This window comes from Podarcis muralis, chromosome 8 (genome assembly GCF_964188315.1).
Source record: "Podarcis muralis chromosome 8, rPodMur119.hap1.1, whole genome shotgun sequence".
NCBI lineage: Eukaryota > Metazoa > Chordata > Lepidosauria > Squamata > Lacertidae > Podarcis > Podarcis muralis.
This window is the reverse complement of record NC_135662.1, coordinates 38,567,556-38,585,034: the sequence shown is the minus strand read 5'-3', so window position 1 is coordinate 38,585,034 and position 17,479 is coordinate 38,567,556. Positions and strand designations below refer to the sequence as shown.

At 45.3% G+C, this 17,479-nt stretch overlaps 1 protein-coding gene across 3 annotated transcripts in view; it reads left to right on the top strand.

Moving 5' to 3' along the window:
• The first annotated feature begins 1,247 nt into the window (after positions 1-1,247).
• Positions 1,248-17,479, top strand: part of XKR4 (XK related 4) — a 354,573-nt gene continuing 338,341 nt past the window's right edge. For all 3 annotated transcript variants that reach the window (XM_077933017.1, XM_028736949.2, XM_028736948.2), the window contains exon 1: positions 1,248-2,414. In XM_077933017.1, coding sequence (XP_077789143.1) covers positions 1,564-2,414 — 851 coding nt within the window. In that variant the 5' untranslated portion in view covers positions 1,248-1,563. The remainder of the gene's footprint in view (positions 2,415-17,479) is intronic.

Sequence of the window (17,479 nt, the reverse complement as noted above, 5' to 3'; positions counted from 1 at the left end):
TTGTCAGCTGCGCTGTTGGTCTGGCTCGTCCTAACCGACATCCTCATGCTAATGTGCCTGTCTCCAATCCCCAGCAAATGGCCTCAGGCGGAGATTGCTCACTTGGCTTTGTGGAAGAGGGGGATAAGGACGCCTCTTGTGCGAAGGCACTTCCAGCTGAAGGCAGCAGCTCCAGCCGTTTGATTCCAGCGCGCGCGACGCCCCCCGTCACTCACCCCCTGCGTCCCCACCAGCGTGGAGCTGGCGCGCGGCCAAGAAAGGCTTTCCCGCGTCCGCCCCCCTCCCTCCCTCGTGGCACACATACATAATGCATCCGTGTAACAAGAGCAGGACCCTTCTCGGGCATGGCCCGTCGCACGCGAGCCGCCTCCCGGTCCCCTCCCTCCTACCCCCGTGCGCCACCTGCTGCGGAAGACTCCCCTCCTCTTCGTCGCCACGCGGCCTGAGGTAACAAAGCACTGCTAATGAGGCAGCAGCCTGCGCGGCTCCGCTCACTCGCCGGTACCAAGAAGGCGGGAAACCAGCTTCCCCCACCGCCCCGCCCCGCCCCGCGAGCACCTGCTCCGCTTGACTGGCGTCCGGAAGGGCAACCAGACCCCTCGCGGCAAGCAAGCGCTTCTGCGCGGATGGGCACCTGCAACTTCTCCCACGCGGCCCCATCACCTCAGCCGCTGTCTCCTCGCGCCCGCCCAGCTTGCAGCCTCGAAACAGGCTCAGGGCCACACCGGCGTGGCACTAAACAGCCTAAGCGGGCAGCGGCAGCAAGTCTGTGGTGGAACTCTAGTCTCTGCCTCTCCCCTCACGGATATACATATCTATATATTTCCCACCCACCGAAATACCCCCCACAGGTGTGTTGCCGTCAAATAAAATCCCCCCGCCCTGCTTAGAGTGCGATCTTGGTAGCCCTCCCCGTGTCCCCTGAACACAAGTAGCCACCCTTTCGCCTCCGCTCTGCAAAGCAAGGCGGACGCCTCTTCCTCCCGACCTTCCCGGAACGTTTTCTGCAGACCACCCCTCAGCGCTCCTCGTCTAGGCGATTCATTCTTTCTCCCCTCAAATCCCCTCATCCTGTTGCATCGGCTGCTTGCGCCACAGCGTCCCCTCCCCAGTGCCATCGCCTCCCTCCCTCCCTCCTGGGCGCCACGGCTGCTCTGTGTGTGTGTGTGCGCTCTCTCGCGCGCGTGTGTATTGGGGAGGGGGGAGAGGGATGAGGTCATCCTCTTTCCCGGCGTCAGTCAGCTGGGTGGCGGCGGCGGCAGCGGCGGCGGCAAAGCGGCGGGGCGGGCCAGGCCGAGGAAAGGATGGTCTGCTTCGGGGACCGCTCCCCGGGCTGCTCGCGCCTGGGGCTGGGCGGGTGAGCGGGTCTCCCCGCAGGCAGGCGGCGCTCCAGCAGCGCCCGCAGGCGCCGCTGGCCCAGCCCCGTCAGCGCCCCGAGAAGAGCCGCCGAGCGAGCGGCTTGTCCGCGGCAGCAGCGGCGGGGGAGGGAGGGGGCGGACTCCAAGGGGCTCCCGGACGGGGTCCCTCTCCCTGCCGCCGCCGCCGCCGCCTTCCAGCCGCATCATGGCCGCGAAGTCCGACGGGGGGCGGCTGAAGATGAAGAAGGGCAGCGAGGTGGCGTTCACGCCGCTGCAGAACTCGGAGCACTCGGGCTCGGTGCAGGCGCTGGCCTCGGGCTTGCCCTCGGCGGCGGGGCCCGGCGGCGCCGAAGACGACGAGGCGCCTGGCGGCGGCGGCGGCTGCTGCTCCTCCGGCGGCTGCCGCTGCTGCTGTAGCGGCGGCGGCGGCGGCGGGCGGGCGGCCGGGGGCTCGCGGGGCTCGGGCGGCGGCTCGTCGTCGCTGTGCCTGCGGCTGGGCCGGGAGCAGCGGCGCTACACGCTGTGGGACGGGCTCTGGATCCTGGCGGCCGTGGCCGTGTACTTCGCGGACGTGGGCACGGACCTCTGGCTGGCGGTCGACTACTACCTGCGCGGCCAGCGCTGGTGGTTCGGGCTGACGCTCTTCTTCGTGCTGCTGGGCTCGCTCTCGGTGCAGGTCTTCAGCTTCCGCTGGTTCGTGCACGACTTCAGCAGCGAGGACGGGGCGGCGGCGGCGGCAGGGGCGCCCAGCTCCTCGTCGGCCGGCGGCCACGGCGAGAGCAAGCTGCTGGTGAGCAGCGGTTCCGCCGCGGGGGACATGGAGGCCGGCGCCCGGCCCGGCACGCCGCAGAGGCAGGCGTCCAACGCCAGCAAGGGCAACGCCACCAACAGCACCAACAGCAGCAGCAGCACCAACGCCGCCACCGGAGGAGCAGCAGGGGCGGGCGGCGGCGGCGGCGGCATCCGGCCCCCCAAGAGCCGGTCCGCCTCCTGCGCCTTCTGCATCTGGCTCATGCAGTCGCTCATCCACATCCTGCAGCTGGGGCAGATCTGGAGGTAAGGCACGCGCGCTCACCGGGCTCACCTTCCTTGAACTCCCTGCGCTAAGGCAGGCGCGCAGCCGGGCCTCGGTCGCCTGGGAAAGTGTCCTAAGAGGCGCAGAGCCGGCGACTTGCCTAGCCGGGTCTGACGCCGAGGCCCGGTTGCCTTAACTGCTGGACAGCTCTTGGGGAGGCGGGGTGCCCACCCCGCGCCTCTCCAAGGGCAACTGTCTCGTGTCGTGCGCCTTGAACTCTCTGTGTGTCAACGCCCGGGCTTGAATGAACTGACCCGCCAAGGCATCGATTCCTGGCGTGTGCTCGCCCGTGCTGCCACTTAGGGCTTTTCAGGAGCGGCTGAATAGGCACACAATGGAGAGATGGCATCCACGCCCCTTAGGAGACTCGTTTGTTTTTGCACTGTTGGGCTGCGTGATGCTGAGACCTCGCCTGTTTCCCTGCTTGTCTCCTGAGCTTTAAAAGCAGAGATGCGCTTGGCAGGTAATAATGGGTGGGGTCATTCCAAATTCTGAAGCGGAAATACCATATCACTAGGATAATCCATGCGTCTGCTTAAAAAGGAGCACACGCAAATTCCAGCTCCAGCTCCGATTGACTTGCTAAGTCACAAGGCGTTACTTCTGAGGCTGTTACTTGTTTAAAAGTAATATGGGGAACAAGCACATGGTTAGTTGTTTAAGGGTCCTATGGCTTTGGTGCCATAACGTCACCTTATGAAAAGGTATATGCAATAAGTTTAGAGAAGAGGAGCATTGTAAAGGACTGTAGTTTCAAAATCCTGAATAGGTGTTGCAGGCTACTTAGCACTCACTTCTGAGTAAAGGTGGACGGGGCTGTATTGTAAGATGAGTTTGTCAGCAGTCTTTGGTTCTCCTCACAAAATAAGTGTTCGTATGCGCACCTTGTTAAGTCACTTTGAGACCAACAAATGGAATTGATAGTAATAATAAATTAGCATTCACTTTAAAGTGTAATAAAGTATTTGGACAAATTTAGAGAAACGCGAATTTAACCTCTGCATTAAACTACTGTACTTTTTAAAAGGCTCCATGTAACATCAGTTGTCTGTCTGTGTGTGTGTGTGTGTGTGTGTGTGTCTACTTGATAAAAGTAGAATTCAAGAACCTTGGTTAAGCTTGAAATTGTGATCCAGCTGAAATGACTGCAGATTTTATTATGGGACTGACTAGGATCAGTGGGTTTCCTTTCTTAGTAGCTATGAAGGACACTGCAGGTGAGTACATAGCTGCCTGATTGAATCAATGTGTAAAAAAGTGTTAGAGCACTTAAAAATAGAGGACTATAGTCACTTTGTTCCTGGAGATCTTGGTTGGTGTCTTACTTAATTCCGACAGCAAGTGTTTTTAGTGATTTATTTAAAAATTGAGGTGGAATGGCTGCAGTGAATTTTAACTGATAGTTGATATTTGTTTTTTAAAGTATATCTGAACCTGTATATAGAACTATATAAAAAGTAACATATGATATAGCTTACAGTTGATGATAATATTGGAGATTCTGGCTTTGTGACTAAAGGTATATTTCAATAAATCTTTGTGTTCATGGATATTTTCTTATAATGTTTCTGAAGGAAGAGAATATTTCTAAAATTCTGCTGTAACATAATATGGAACTTCTTCATTCCAAAATGACATCCACCTTTATCTCTATTATTTATATTTTAGTCAAAGATCTCTTTATTAAACTGGCCACACCCTATTGCTCACATACTTTGGTTATCTGGACTGTAATCCAGATAATTGATTTCAAAATGTTGTGTCATGACGTGGAAGAAAGAGAGGGGCATTGTGACCTGGGTGAGCACAAAGCAGCTCACTGTTTAGGACACCATCAGGACTTCCAGGTGAGAAGTTGTTAAACTAGGGGTGCTCTGTAGCTAAGGTTGTACAGCAGGGGAGGGGAACTGGATTCAGCCAGTGGAGTGGATTCAGAACCCCCACCCCACCCTTGGGGGCCACTTTGACAGGTGGGTGGGGCCAGCAACCTGTAAATCACCTGGCACCACCATGACTTCAAAGGAAGTAATCGGGAGTGTACCCTAAGCATGCTCCTGATTCTTCCTTTTTTTTTCTTTGCAGGCATATCTTGAGTTCAAGAAGTGGTTGCAAAGGAACAATCTTTCTTTGTAGCCACTTCTTCAAATCAAACCACACCTGCAAAGGAAGGTTTTAACTGCAGAGAAAACATGTTCTTTTGCATCTCCACTCTGAATTCAATTTAGGGACACACACAAAAAGAATCACCAGCATTTTCTAGCTATGCTCACGCCCCTTCTTCCCCTGCAGTCAAAGGCCAGCACTTTTTAAAATTTTCCTTCCACTGAGCAGGGTGTCAGGAAAAGATACCAAAATCTTAAAAGCACTGACATTTAGCTGCAAGGGGGTGGGGAAAGTGTGCACTTGATTCTTTCATTCCTTTGGCCATGGACTGAAATTTCAATATGTGCCATATCTGAGGTCATATATGATGTCAGCCCTAGCAAATGTAGATAGGGTTAGCCAAAATGACCTTCCAAAGCTGGCGAGTCTCATTTGACCCATGGGCTGAAGGTTCCCCACTACCGTTGTATGATATTGAGAAGATGGCATCATTGTTGAATGCTAGAATTGGAAACTACATGCAGCCTTTGAGACACTTTAGCATTGCCTCCTCATTCTTCTCAGAATATCTGCTTTTATTTTAAAAATGAGGGCTTATTACTTTTCCCACTATGAGAATCAACACTATTTAAAAAAAGCACACATTTACACACTTTAGAATTTTGATATGTACATTGTTTATCATTTTTTCACCAAAGATAGGCATTAATAGTTGTTTTTTAAAAATACACGAAAAGCAGATTTATTGCAAAGCTGGGGGGAATGTTTACATATGACTGAGGTTCAAAAGTAGGCATTCCTCATCATTTTAAAATTTCATATATATATCCATTCCATGTTGCAGGATATTTTGAACTAAAAGGTCTATAAACAAAACAGAATACTATATTGGACCCCGTTTGGTAAAGCACATGAGAATCACTAATAAAAATATTATTAAGAATAATGTAGATACATTGGAAATCTAGGCTGAAAATTGTTTTATGTGATATATTTAATATGTATTATTACATGTGCAGACAAATTATTCTAGCATTTGTTGTTGCTGATGTTGTTATATTGGCTCTATTTTCTTCTTCTGACCACACTTGGTGCAGTTAACAGTTAAGCAAAGCCTAGTAAAGTAACAGTTTGTCACTTCTCATTTCTGTGTTTTCCCTGCTAACATTTCCTGGCCTTAGCAGTAGGGCTGGAGGTGCTGTAGGTCCAGAGAGAGTGGAAAAGGAAGAATATCAGCAAGAATTCAGGAGACAAGCATTGTTATTTCCCAGCAGTAGCACTGGTCTTCTATCCCATCATCTTAATGTACTTGGAACTTTGGAAGTTGCACAGGATATGGTGAAAAGTACTTTGCACTAACAGAACAAGAGAGCAGCACTGGCCAGTGAGGTGGGTCTCTGGCTGGCACCCAGTAGCAATCATCCAGCACAGAAAAGCTCATTCTTACTAGTAACTATCAGGAGTCCAGAACCATGTGAATGCATGGTTGCTGAGTGACTAATAGTTCCTAGTGTTAGAATTGGCTTCCAACATAGGTGGTGGTGCTAGTCGGACAGCAACCATGTGCTTCCACAGTGCTGACTGAGACACACCCTGCCACCTCATGACAATTACCAACAAACTGCAGCTTTTCCTCTCCAGTCTTGATAGCCCTGCAGGGGTGGCTGATGATTTCCTCTAGCAAGACACTTCAATGGCTATCAGTAGGCATGTGTGAATCCCTATCCCACTCTCCTGTGCATAGACTGAATCTTTCTCGTTGTCCCATGCTGCATGGAAAAGTAAGATTTTGCCAGTCTATCGTCCCCTGCCCTTGTGCAGTGAACTGCATGTTTTGCACTGTTCATATTTATGGTTAGACATCTTCATTACACTTTCATTACCAAAAGGAATCATATCCAAGCAGTGCCTATTTTAATCTTAATCAAACCAATTTCTTTTGTAAAGTCAATAGCCTGGGACATTTCCTTTTTTTGGACATACTGTTGCATAACTAAAGAGTGACTTGTTGCCACAGTTACTAATGGTAAGAAATATAGTTTGGAAACAACAATGCCCACATAACCTACACCACACCATTTGCTTTATGAGTAAAATACCCCTTTTTTGCAGAGCAAAAAAGAGAGGGGTATATAAGACAAGGAGGAGCTTTAGTTCCAGGATACACTTTGAGGTGCAGAAACACATGGAATTTGTGCAAAAATGTGAAGAATTTTTCTGACACCCCTAGCTGCAACTGCAGGAGACATCTGTTGAAATGGTTGCAAGGAGAGACAGAAGGATGGCTGGGGAAGGAGGACAGAAGTAGAGAGGATATATCATGTTCCTCTTCCCCACTTTTTCCCTCTTTCTTCCCTAGAGATGTAAATTGCTGGTTCTTTGGTATATTTGCCCTCTCATATAATCTCGCGATAAAATATGTAATTCACTTATAATTGTGACATTTGTTAAGCCACTGAATTGTTGGAACCCGTTTATTCTTCGTAATACAGCTAAGTTCTGATTTTCTTTACAAATATAAATGCTATTGTTGAAAAAAGTTATGTATTATTATTTTTAATTAAAGCATACTAATGGGGAATTAATGGGGGTTTTAATGTCGCATGCACAGGGTGATGCTGTGAAAAAGCTACTTAAAATGATTAAAATGAACATTTTACTAGGATGCGTGGAAAGTGATGCCTGCCACTGATGACACTTGATTTATGAATAATAATTAAAACTGCCTTCTTTGTGTTCTGCCTCTCATTTCTACAAATGTCAATGCTGAACTCTGGCATAGAATGCACAAACGAAAAGTTGAAACAGGTATTAGAGGTGATCAGGGAGTTCATGTTCTTGCTATAGTCTGAATACTTGATACAGCCAGATAGTTGTTTTGCTTCATCCGGGAGTCAGAGTCTTATCACCTTATGGGATTTTATTGTTTATGTGGTGTAGTGGTTAAGAGCGGTAGTCTCGTAATCTGGGGAACCGGGTTTGCGTCTCCACTCCTCCACTTGCAGCTGCTGGGTGACCTTGGGCCAGTCACACTTCTTTGAAATCTCTCAGCTCCACTCACCTCACAGAGTGTTTGTTGTGGGGGAGGAAGGGAAAGCAGAATGTTAGCTGCTTTGAGACTCCTGAAGGGGAGTGAAAGGCGGGATATCAAATCCAAACTCTTCTTCTTCATCATCATCTTTTATCATCCCCTATTGAATTTCTCAGTATAAAGCTATGGATATTTTGACAAATATATGCATGTTGTATCGATGCTATGTGTATATACATGCAGCACTCTTAACTCACATCTTGTGTGTGCTATAACAGACTTGCTGGAAATGAGAATCTGCCCTATAAATGTGTTTTCAGCAAGTGCCGGAAGAAGCAGTTATTTCAATGAAGGTTCTGGGAAGCACAACATGAGCAATGATGTCATTTGGGAGTATTCAAATGGTGCAGGCAGGTGGAGGCATCTCCCTATCTTGTAGAGAGATGTGGATTTCTTTCTCTGATTTTCACCTAATCTGGCTTCTTCTCCCACCAAATTTTCATAGAAATGTGTTTTCATAGAAACACAGAGTTGGAAGGGACTTAGGAGGTCATCTAATTCACCCCCCTGCTCAATGCGGGATGCAACCACTGCATCCCTAACAAATGTTTATCCAGTCTCTGCTTAAATAATTCCAGTGAAGAAGGGTTCATCACCTTATGAGGCTGTCTGGTTTTTCCTGTTAGCTAACATTTGCTTTCCTGCACTTCCCCAAAGGCAGATCTAGGAGAGCGCAGCCAATTTGGTCGCACCACATGCAGAGCTTCTGGGTCGCTGTAGCAGGCACCACAACTATGATGTCAAACAGGAGGTGAGGGGGCACCGGATTTTGGTGTTGCACAGGGCACCACTGAAATTTGAGATGCCAAGGTCTGCCACTGACTTTCCTTTTGTTCTTGTCCTTCTCTTTGGGTCAACAAATATATATATTTACTACCACACTATAGAAAGCTCTAGCTACCCAGCCTAGCTCTGAAGTAGAGATTCCCCCCCCCTCCTCTTTCTGTTATTTGGAGTGGGAAATGGCTTCCTCAAAATATATCTGCAAAAATCTGCATCTGAAATTAGTCCAGTATAGCTGCATAGTATAGCTGGTGGGCTGGGGGGAGCAGAGTGTGAATAGTGGAGAGAATATTACAAATCCCAGCTGAGACTTACTTTACTTATACATACATACTTTCTCAAAGTGGCTTCTATACAACAGAAACAACAACAACTCCATAGCCATACTAGCGTAACTTAGTACATGCAGGGGCTGTGATGGCCAGGCCTGCCACTCACTCAAGTGTAAATAATGTTAATTATTTATTTTAAAGTGTATACCTTGCCCAATTTTCAAAAGAAATTCAAGGAACCTATTGAATTCAAATGCAACAACCATGCTAAAATATATTCCTATTGCAACATTACGTTATAAAATCAAAATATCAATATACAGTCGTATCTAGGGTTACAGACGCTTCAGGTTGCATTTTTTCGGGTTACGGACCCACCAAAACCTGGAAGTACCAGAACAGGTTACTTCCAGGTTTTGGCAGTCGTGCATGCATTGAAGTGCTAAATCACGCTTTGCACATGCTCAGAAGTGCTGAATCGCAACCCGCGCATGCGCAGATGTGCTGCTGTGGCTTGTGAACGCTGCGGGATGTGAACGTGCATCCCACATGGATCATGTTTGCAACCCGAGCGTCCACTGTATATCAAATCTAAACCACAATAAATAATATCAAAACAACCACCAGAACCAAAACATTAAAGATTAAACAATCAGCCACATGCATCTATAAGCAGTCACATTTTATACCAACTGGCTAAAAATAGTGCAGTGATGGGGATTGGCGCATCTCAGTAAGGTGTTCCAGAGGTCAGGAACTACTAACCTTGCCCTCGTCACTGGAAGCTGTGCCTCAGGGAGGGAGAGATTTAGAGCAGGGCAACAGATGATGACAGAGCATGTGCAGTGGGACATATGAAGGTAAACCTTAAGGAACCCAGTCACAAGCTTTTAGATCTTTAAAAATTAACACTAGCACCTTGAATTGAATCTGGAAACAAACCAAGAGTTCCCTGTTAACTTGGCCACTCATGGATTCAAATTTATCATGTATTTCTAAAGTAGGGGAATGGGTTGTTCATTTTGTTTCTGTATATGGGCATGATGAATTAAAGCACAGACCAATCATGGTTGCTGAATCCTTCCATTCCGTTTTGAACTGTGTTTGGCAAAGCAAGTCATTTTCGGGACAGGGTGAGGACACAAAAATATCTTGATTAATCCCTATCCCCAATTCAAGCTGAATTGGGACTTGGGCGTCACTGAGAATGCCACATAATCTGACTCCTTCCCTTCCAAGTTCCTAGGAGCTCCTCAACCCCTTCCTGGCTGCTTCTGCTAGTGCATCAGCAATTCCTCCTGACACTGTTGCTCCCTTTTGTTGCTGGCAAAGAAGGCACTCCATCCCTCTGTCCCTTTTCCTCTGTCCCTTTTTCTTCTTCTTCTTCTTCTTCTTCTTCTTCTTCTTCTTCTTCTTCTTCTTCTTCTTCTTCTTCTTCTCTTTCTCTCTCTCTCCATCCATGTATGCATATGAGTGCACATGAGACTTTGCGTTAGGGTGAATGTCTGAAACAGTATGAGTAAGACATTCAACTATCTGTGTTTGTGTTATGCACATTTCCTGTTCTTGCACACCACCCCATAGTTCTCCTAGTTCCCCTCCCATCTCTCTTCAGTAAGTTTGTGTCGTTCTAATTCTAATGTATTCAAAACTTCAACATATGTGATTATTGCAAATTTTATTGAATCAAGAGTCTGTGGAATTTCAATTCTTGTTCAGTGCAAAATCAGATCATACTAAGAGTATAGATAAGACCTGTAGGTCTTACAGATGGGGGAAAACAAAACAAAAGAGAAAATATTAAAGTGGCAGGGGCTGATATTAGAGGAAGCTCCTCAAATAAGTTACTATATGTTAAATAAAAGAGCAGGTAACCAGTGAAGAGAAAAAAGGGAAACCTGGCAAAATTAAAATAAAATAATTCAATATTTGAATAAAGTGGAAATTATTAAGTATAGTAATAAAAGTGTTAATTAAAACTGATAAGGAAAAATATTTTCATGACTTTCTCAATTCAATGCATTATCTAGGGAGTATCATCTAAATTAGAAATAATAATGGCTTGCTGCTGTAATGCATGAGACGGAAGTAGCACCAAAGAGAGAACAATCCCTAGGGCAGAATGGAATCCCCAGTAAATCTCTGAAGGCACTCAACAGCATTATGTAACCCTGATACAAATGCATATATCTGTGTGCAGGAGGGCTATGGATGGGAGGGAGCAGTACTAGGGAGATTTCTATGCATGGAGCAGCACACACAGCAAGGACTAGAAAGGATGTGGTTGGGGACTAGTGAAACTCCTGAATTCAACTTTTAATGGGTGGGGATGTTTAAAGCACAGGGAGCTAATAATTTAGTACCAGTTTTTCAAGACAAAGTAGACACCAAGGAATGTGGAAATTATAAAGGTGTTAAGTTAATGAACCATATAATGAAGTTGTGGGAAAGGCTCATGGTACAATGTCCTAGACACAAGTAGATGAGGTCAGTGATAATCAATTCCAGACTAGGGAAAAAATACAATCAATGCCACTTTGTGCCTAGATTTCTACAAATGAAATACTGGCTAGTAATAGTGTCTGATGATCTGCACAGCATTTTTTACCCCTGGAAAAAAATCAAACAAGTCCTAAGTAATATAAAATTCCTAATTTGGATATAATAAGGGCATTTATCATATAATTAGAAGCTCTTTTTGAGGTCTGGGCTGAACCTATTTCAGTAAAGTTTGCCATAGTGATTAGTGCTTAATAGCAGTGGTTTAGTATTGTGGTTGGGGAAATCTAGAACAATGGGTCGGAGTGTATATTTTGGGAACACGAAGAAACACTGCAGGATGTGATGAAAAATTAGAGTAGGCCGAGACTATGGCCCAGTTCAGATGATAATTCTAAACCACCTAATAAATGATTGTGAACAAACCATGGTGAATGTCAGGCTCACATGCTCTCCATTAATTCCTCTCCTTTGAACTTGAGAGGAGCAGAGTATAAGTTTCTGCATTCACATTAGAACAAACCTCAGTTCCATGTTACATACCAGAAAATGAGGTTTGTTCTAGCTAAAGAGAGGGTTCATTCACAGTTCTACTTGTCCTGTGCCTAGAAAGCATGGGTCTGAGAGCTTTCTCACTTGTCCCATCAAAAAAAAATTCCTTCCAGTAGCACCTTAAAGATCAACTAAGTTTGTTCTTGGTATGAGCTTTCGTGTGCATGCACACTTCTTCAGATACACTGAAACAGAAGTTGCCAGATCCTTCTATATAGTGAGAAGGTGGGGAGGGGTATTACTCAGAAGGGTGGTGGGAATGGGTGATTGGCAGATAGCTGTGATGAGCCTGTTGACAACTCTTAACGACTGCAATAGGTCTTACAGGAAAGAGCAAGGGGTGAGAAGGTGAAAAATGGCTTTGTCATGTATAATGAGATAAGAATCCAATGTCTTTGTTCAGACCAGGTCTCTCCATGGTTTTAAGTTTGGTAATGAGTTGCAATTCAGCAGCTTCTCTTTCCAGTCTATTTCTGAAATTCCTTTGTAGTAAAACAGCTACTTTGAGATCTTGTATAGAATGTCCTGGGAGATTGAAGTGTTCTCCTACTGGTTTCTCTGTCTTGTGATTCTTGATGTCAGATTTATGTCCGTTTATTCTTTGGCGTAAGGTTTGGCCTGTTTGTCCAATATAGAGAGCTGAAGGACACTGTTGGCATTTGATGGCATACACAATGTTAGACGATGAGCAATTAAATAGTCCCGAGATGGTATGTGTGATGTTGTTGGGGCCAGTAATGGTGTTGTCCGGGTGTATGTGGCAGCAAAGTTGGCATCTGGGTTTATTGCAGGCTCTGGTGCCAGTGTCCGTGTTAAGTCTGGTTGTAGTATTATTGTGGGTTAGGAGTTGTTTAAGATTGGGTGGCTGTCTGTAGGCAATGAAAGGTCTCCCTCCCAGAGCTTGAGAAAGAGAACTGTCATTGTCCAGGAGAAGTTGTAGATCTCTGATGATGCGTTGTACTGTTTTAACTTGGGAGCTGTATGTGATGACTAGAGGTGTTCTGTTATTTTCTTTTTTGGGTCTGTCTTGCAGCAAGTTCTCTCACTATATAGAAGGATCTGGCAACTTCTGTTTCAGTGTATCTGAAGAAGTGTGCATGCACACGAAAGCTCATACCAAGAACAAACTTAGTTGGTCTTTAAGGTGCTACTGGAAGGAATTTTTTTTGTTTTGACTATGGCAGACCAACACGGCTACCTATCTGTAACTCACTTGTCCCATGTTTGCTAGGATAAGGGCTTTTCCACACTACCGTTTGCCCCACCACTTTCCCCTGCTTTAGCAATAAATTGGAACCAATGGCAATCCATGGAAAGCCAGATTGCCATTTGCTCTGATTCAACACTAATCCATGGGTTTCCCCAGGGAAAAGTGGCGGCAGTGGCGTAGCGTGGGGGGTGCAGGGGGGGCCGGCCGCACCGGGCGCAACATCTGGGGTTAGGGCAAATCCACAGGTTAGGGGGCGCAAATCCACGGGTTAGGGGGCGCAAATCCACGGGTTAGGGGGCGCAAATTACTTGTCTTGCCCCGGGTGCTGACAACCCACACTACGCCACTGAGTGGCGGGGCAAACGGAAGTGTGGATAAGCCCTTAGTTAACTAATTTGGATATCAAATCACAATTTAATCTGGTTTTCTTAAACTAACTTCTTTCAGAACAAACCATAGCTCCCTGAATTGATGCAAAACAAGGAGCTGCAGTTTGTTCTTAAGTAAAAAGTGAAAGCTTCAATTCTCATGCAGGTAAACCCAGGGCTCATTCCTACTCACCTAAAGCATGATCAGAACCAGGACTATGTTTGCATCAGTATAAAGAAACTAGAATGACACAGGGAACAGCTGTGGTACAAGGAAGGTGACTGTATGCTGGTGAGAAGTACCCAAATCATTCTATACATGTATGAATGATTTGTGGGATGCATTCATTGTACATATGAAGGTCCTACACTGTGATGCTGGAAAAATGTAGTTTAAACCTGCATGGATTGTAGTATGGGATGAACAATACAGGAAAATGCTTGGATGGAAAGGTTAAAAGAAAGGATGACAAATGGAATGCCATAAGAGTAGTGTATGGAATTGAAGACAAATGTATCTATTTTGAATATATAAGAAACTTCTTTTTCACAAGTCAGAATAACCATTTTCCTAGTCTGTAATTCTCAATTTCGACTTGTACATTTTTATTTATCCATAAAGTTTTAGGAAAGGGGTTAAAGCACAAGACAATTACAGTGGTACCTCGGGTTACAAACTTAATTCGTTCTGGAGGTCCGTTCTTAACCCAAAACTGTTCTTAACCTGAGGTGCACTTTCGCTAATGGGGCCTTCTGCACTGCCACCGCGTGATATCCATTATCCTGGGGCAAAGTTCTCAACCCAAGGTACTACTTTTGGGTTAGCAGAGTTTGTAACCCAATGTGTTTATAACCCGAGGTACCACTGTACTGCAAGAAAATAACACAGTCCAGAATCAAAAAAGTACCTTAAAATACTTGCTCTAGACCAGGGACGTCCAACTCCCAATAGACTGTGATCTACTCACAGTATAAAAAAACTGGCAGTGATCTACCCATTGTCGTAAAAAGACTGGCAGTGATCTCACCAAAATTATGGAGCTTTTTTTAGGAAGCCAAAGTTTTTTGCTTTTTTTGTAAGAAGATCACTCAGGGGCCAGAGGTCAACCAGGATCTACAAGGAACACCCCACGGTCTACCAGTTGATTGCGAGCTACCTGTTGGACATGCCTCAACAGCAATATGTAACCCTGATACAAATGCATATATCGGTGTGCAGGAGGGCTATGGATGGGAGGGAGCAGTTGGACATGCCTTCTATAGATTAGTGGAATTTTATTTCTTATTTGTGGACACCCAAATCATATTGCAAACAACTCACCTGAATTTTGAAACACTATTTTGAAAATCACATGAATTTTAAAATATGTTTTCCATCTGACATAGGAGTGGTCAGAGTTCAAGAAAAAGCATTCTGAAGCTTCTTTGGACTCCATGTTTCTTTGGATCCCATACATTGAATACCATAAGTTGGGGAAATGTGTTTTGTTTTTGGTGTTCCAGCTATGACCCGAATGTGTGGGATCAACTATGACCTCAAGGTCAAAGGCTGCAGTATCTTTCTTTTCCCTTTTTTCCTCTTTTCGGGAATGTGTAAAAACTAGTTTTAAAATGGTACATGTAAACGGCGAAATGACAAAGGCCACTCAAACTCCATAGCCTGTTTGTTTGTTTGTTTGTTTGTTTACCATATTCAGTGACAGCAAGGGTCAAGAGGATCATGTGTGTGTTCACTGAGCCCTGTCCCTCTAGGCTGTGTCTGAATTGGAGTCTATCCCAGTTATACTTTCAGTGCTTTCAATTCATGTTGCTTGCAGCACATTTCCCTCTTGCTTGCGTGATCCTTGTCAGCAACTGTAACTCATGCTGGTTTCTCTCTCTCTCTCTCTCTCTCTCTCTCTCTCTCACACACACACACACACGTTTTCACATGTTGTCCAATTCTAGAATAACTTGTCTAACTCATGGAACTCCAAGGGTGTATTTGTATGTTTGTCAATTGTTTGTCAATCCTTTCAGCCAACATTTTAATTTCTCAGATGTGATAGTCAAGGGTACTGGTTAACATTACATTTACGTCTACTGGGACACCATCACTTGAAGCATTCCTTCCCCCCCTTTTTGACTGGGGGCATTTTACCACAGTAATTGGAAGTTACATTGATTTTTAGATGAGCCTCACCTAGATGCTATTTGTGGGCTGCGCTTTATAGTGACATTAAATCAAGATTTAATGTTGAAGACAAGATGACATTGCATTTCTGAAATAATTAGGACATGTTTCACATAATGTGTTTTACACGAACATTTTGCTTATTCATATATTGTTCTAATTTTAGGGCATGTTATTGCTACTAGGTATGATAACAGTCCATCTCACAACATGGAAGTAGCCCCCCCCCCCCAAGTTTAATCTGAGCTAGGACTTACCATGGCTCACCCCAGAAGAACATACTTTGAATGTCTTGGAATGTTGACTATCAATAATATGTAAGCAATAGTTATGAAGAGAATGCATCTGTTCATAGAGAGAATGCCTTTCCATTACTATTCACAGTTAGTCCACAGATATTTGGGATTAGAGAGGAAGACTTCATGTGGTTTCCACATAGGTGCACACTGCAACAATCTCTGTTTCTGTCTCTCTCATAGTGCTTTGTCTGATGGATAGGTGTACTTCTCATTAATTTATCCCTCTTTTGGTTTGCTGGTCTAGGACTTGCTTTTACCCTCTGCTTCTTGGATACTGTGGGTATAAAATGTGTTGTATGTCAGTTATACATGTTGTATCTCATGAAAGGCCAAATACGTGGATAGAGAAAAGTAGATAACCCCCCAGAAATACAGATTCACACCTGATAAATTCCGGAAATATCTATATTAATGAAGCATCATATTTATGAATATTAACTTTAGCAAGACAGGTGACTTCAATGCTGTGCTGCTGTTTATTTCTTGGCATGAGAAATGTTTTTGCACTCAAGGAAGTAAGAATGGGAATTGAACTAATGCTGAAAATGGGCTCATGCTTATGTAGAGTGTAATTCATTGATAAGAATGAGCTTTTTAAAGGTAGTAGCTGAATGCTGCCAAGGCCACTCTTGCACTGTCTGGGTATATTATTCAAAACATTTGTTCACAAAGTCTTCACTTTCTTCTAGATCAATATGCCCTGCCCACATCTTTTTACACAAAGCTTTCCCAAGTTGTCAAGCTGATGTGTGCACTGGAGTGGGTCTGAAGTTTCTGTGTCTTTTGAGAATGCTATATTTGGTTATAAAAAAACACAAAACCTTACAGATACATCCATGGAGTAATATGGCAACTCACATTCCCCTCTTCTCTGAGTACGTAAGAGAGGTGTTTATCATTGCCTGTTAGGGGGAAATAAAACTTCCCACTGCTGACTGGCAAGGGAGCCAGTGTGGTGCCGTGGTTAAGAGCGGTAGTCTCGTAATCTGGGGAACCGGGTTCGCGTCTCCACTCCTCCACATGCAGCTGCTGGGTGACCTTGGGCTAGTCACACTTCTCTGAAGTCTCTCAACCTCAGTCACCTCACAGAGTGTTTGTTGTGGGGGAGGAAGGGAAAGGAGAATGTTAGCCGCTTTGAGACTCCTTCGGGTAGTGATAAAGCAGGATATCAAATCCAAACTCTTCTTCTTCTTTTTCTTTATGGAATGGTGAGGCCACTACTGCATCTGCAGCCCTCCTGTTCATGATGGATGATCAGAAAACAATGCCAGGATGATCACTGTGCCAACATGCAACTGACATAGTGATCAGACACAGATTAGGTCTGATATCATAACATGACAATAGTGGGACCAGCTCAGGATCTAATGGCTCCCAGGATGGCTTAGCCACAACCCTCCCAGCCTCTGGAACACCCTGTTTTGGAGCTTTCTACAGGCTGTTACCAGCAGGATACCCACCAGCAGCACTTCTGCCCACCCAAAAGTTCAGCAGGCAGAATGGAAAGCTCTGAACCAGTAGCATGCAGCAGGTGGCCAGTTTGACCAATACAGCTGGGTGGAGGAACACCTCTGTCCAATCCAAGTCCCTCCTACCCAAACCTGGTGAACATGGGAGATGGTTTCCTTTGTTGCTTTCAAAGGAAAATTAGAATTTCTTATGGGTCTCTGTTCCTTAATGCATAAGTTGCTGAAAA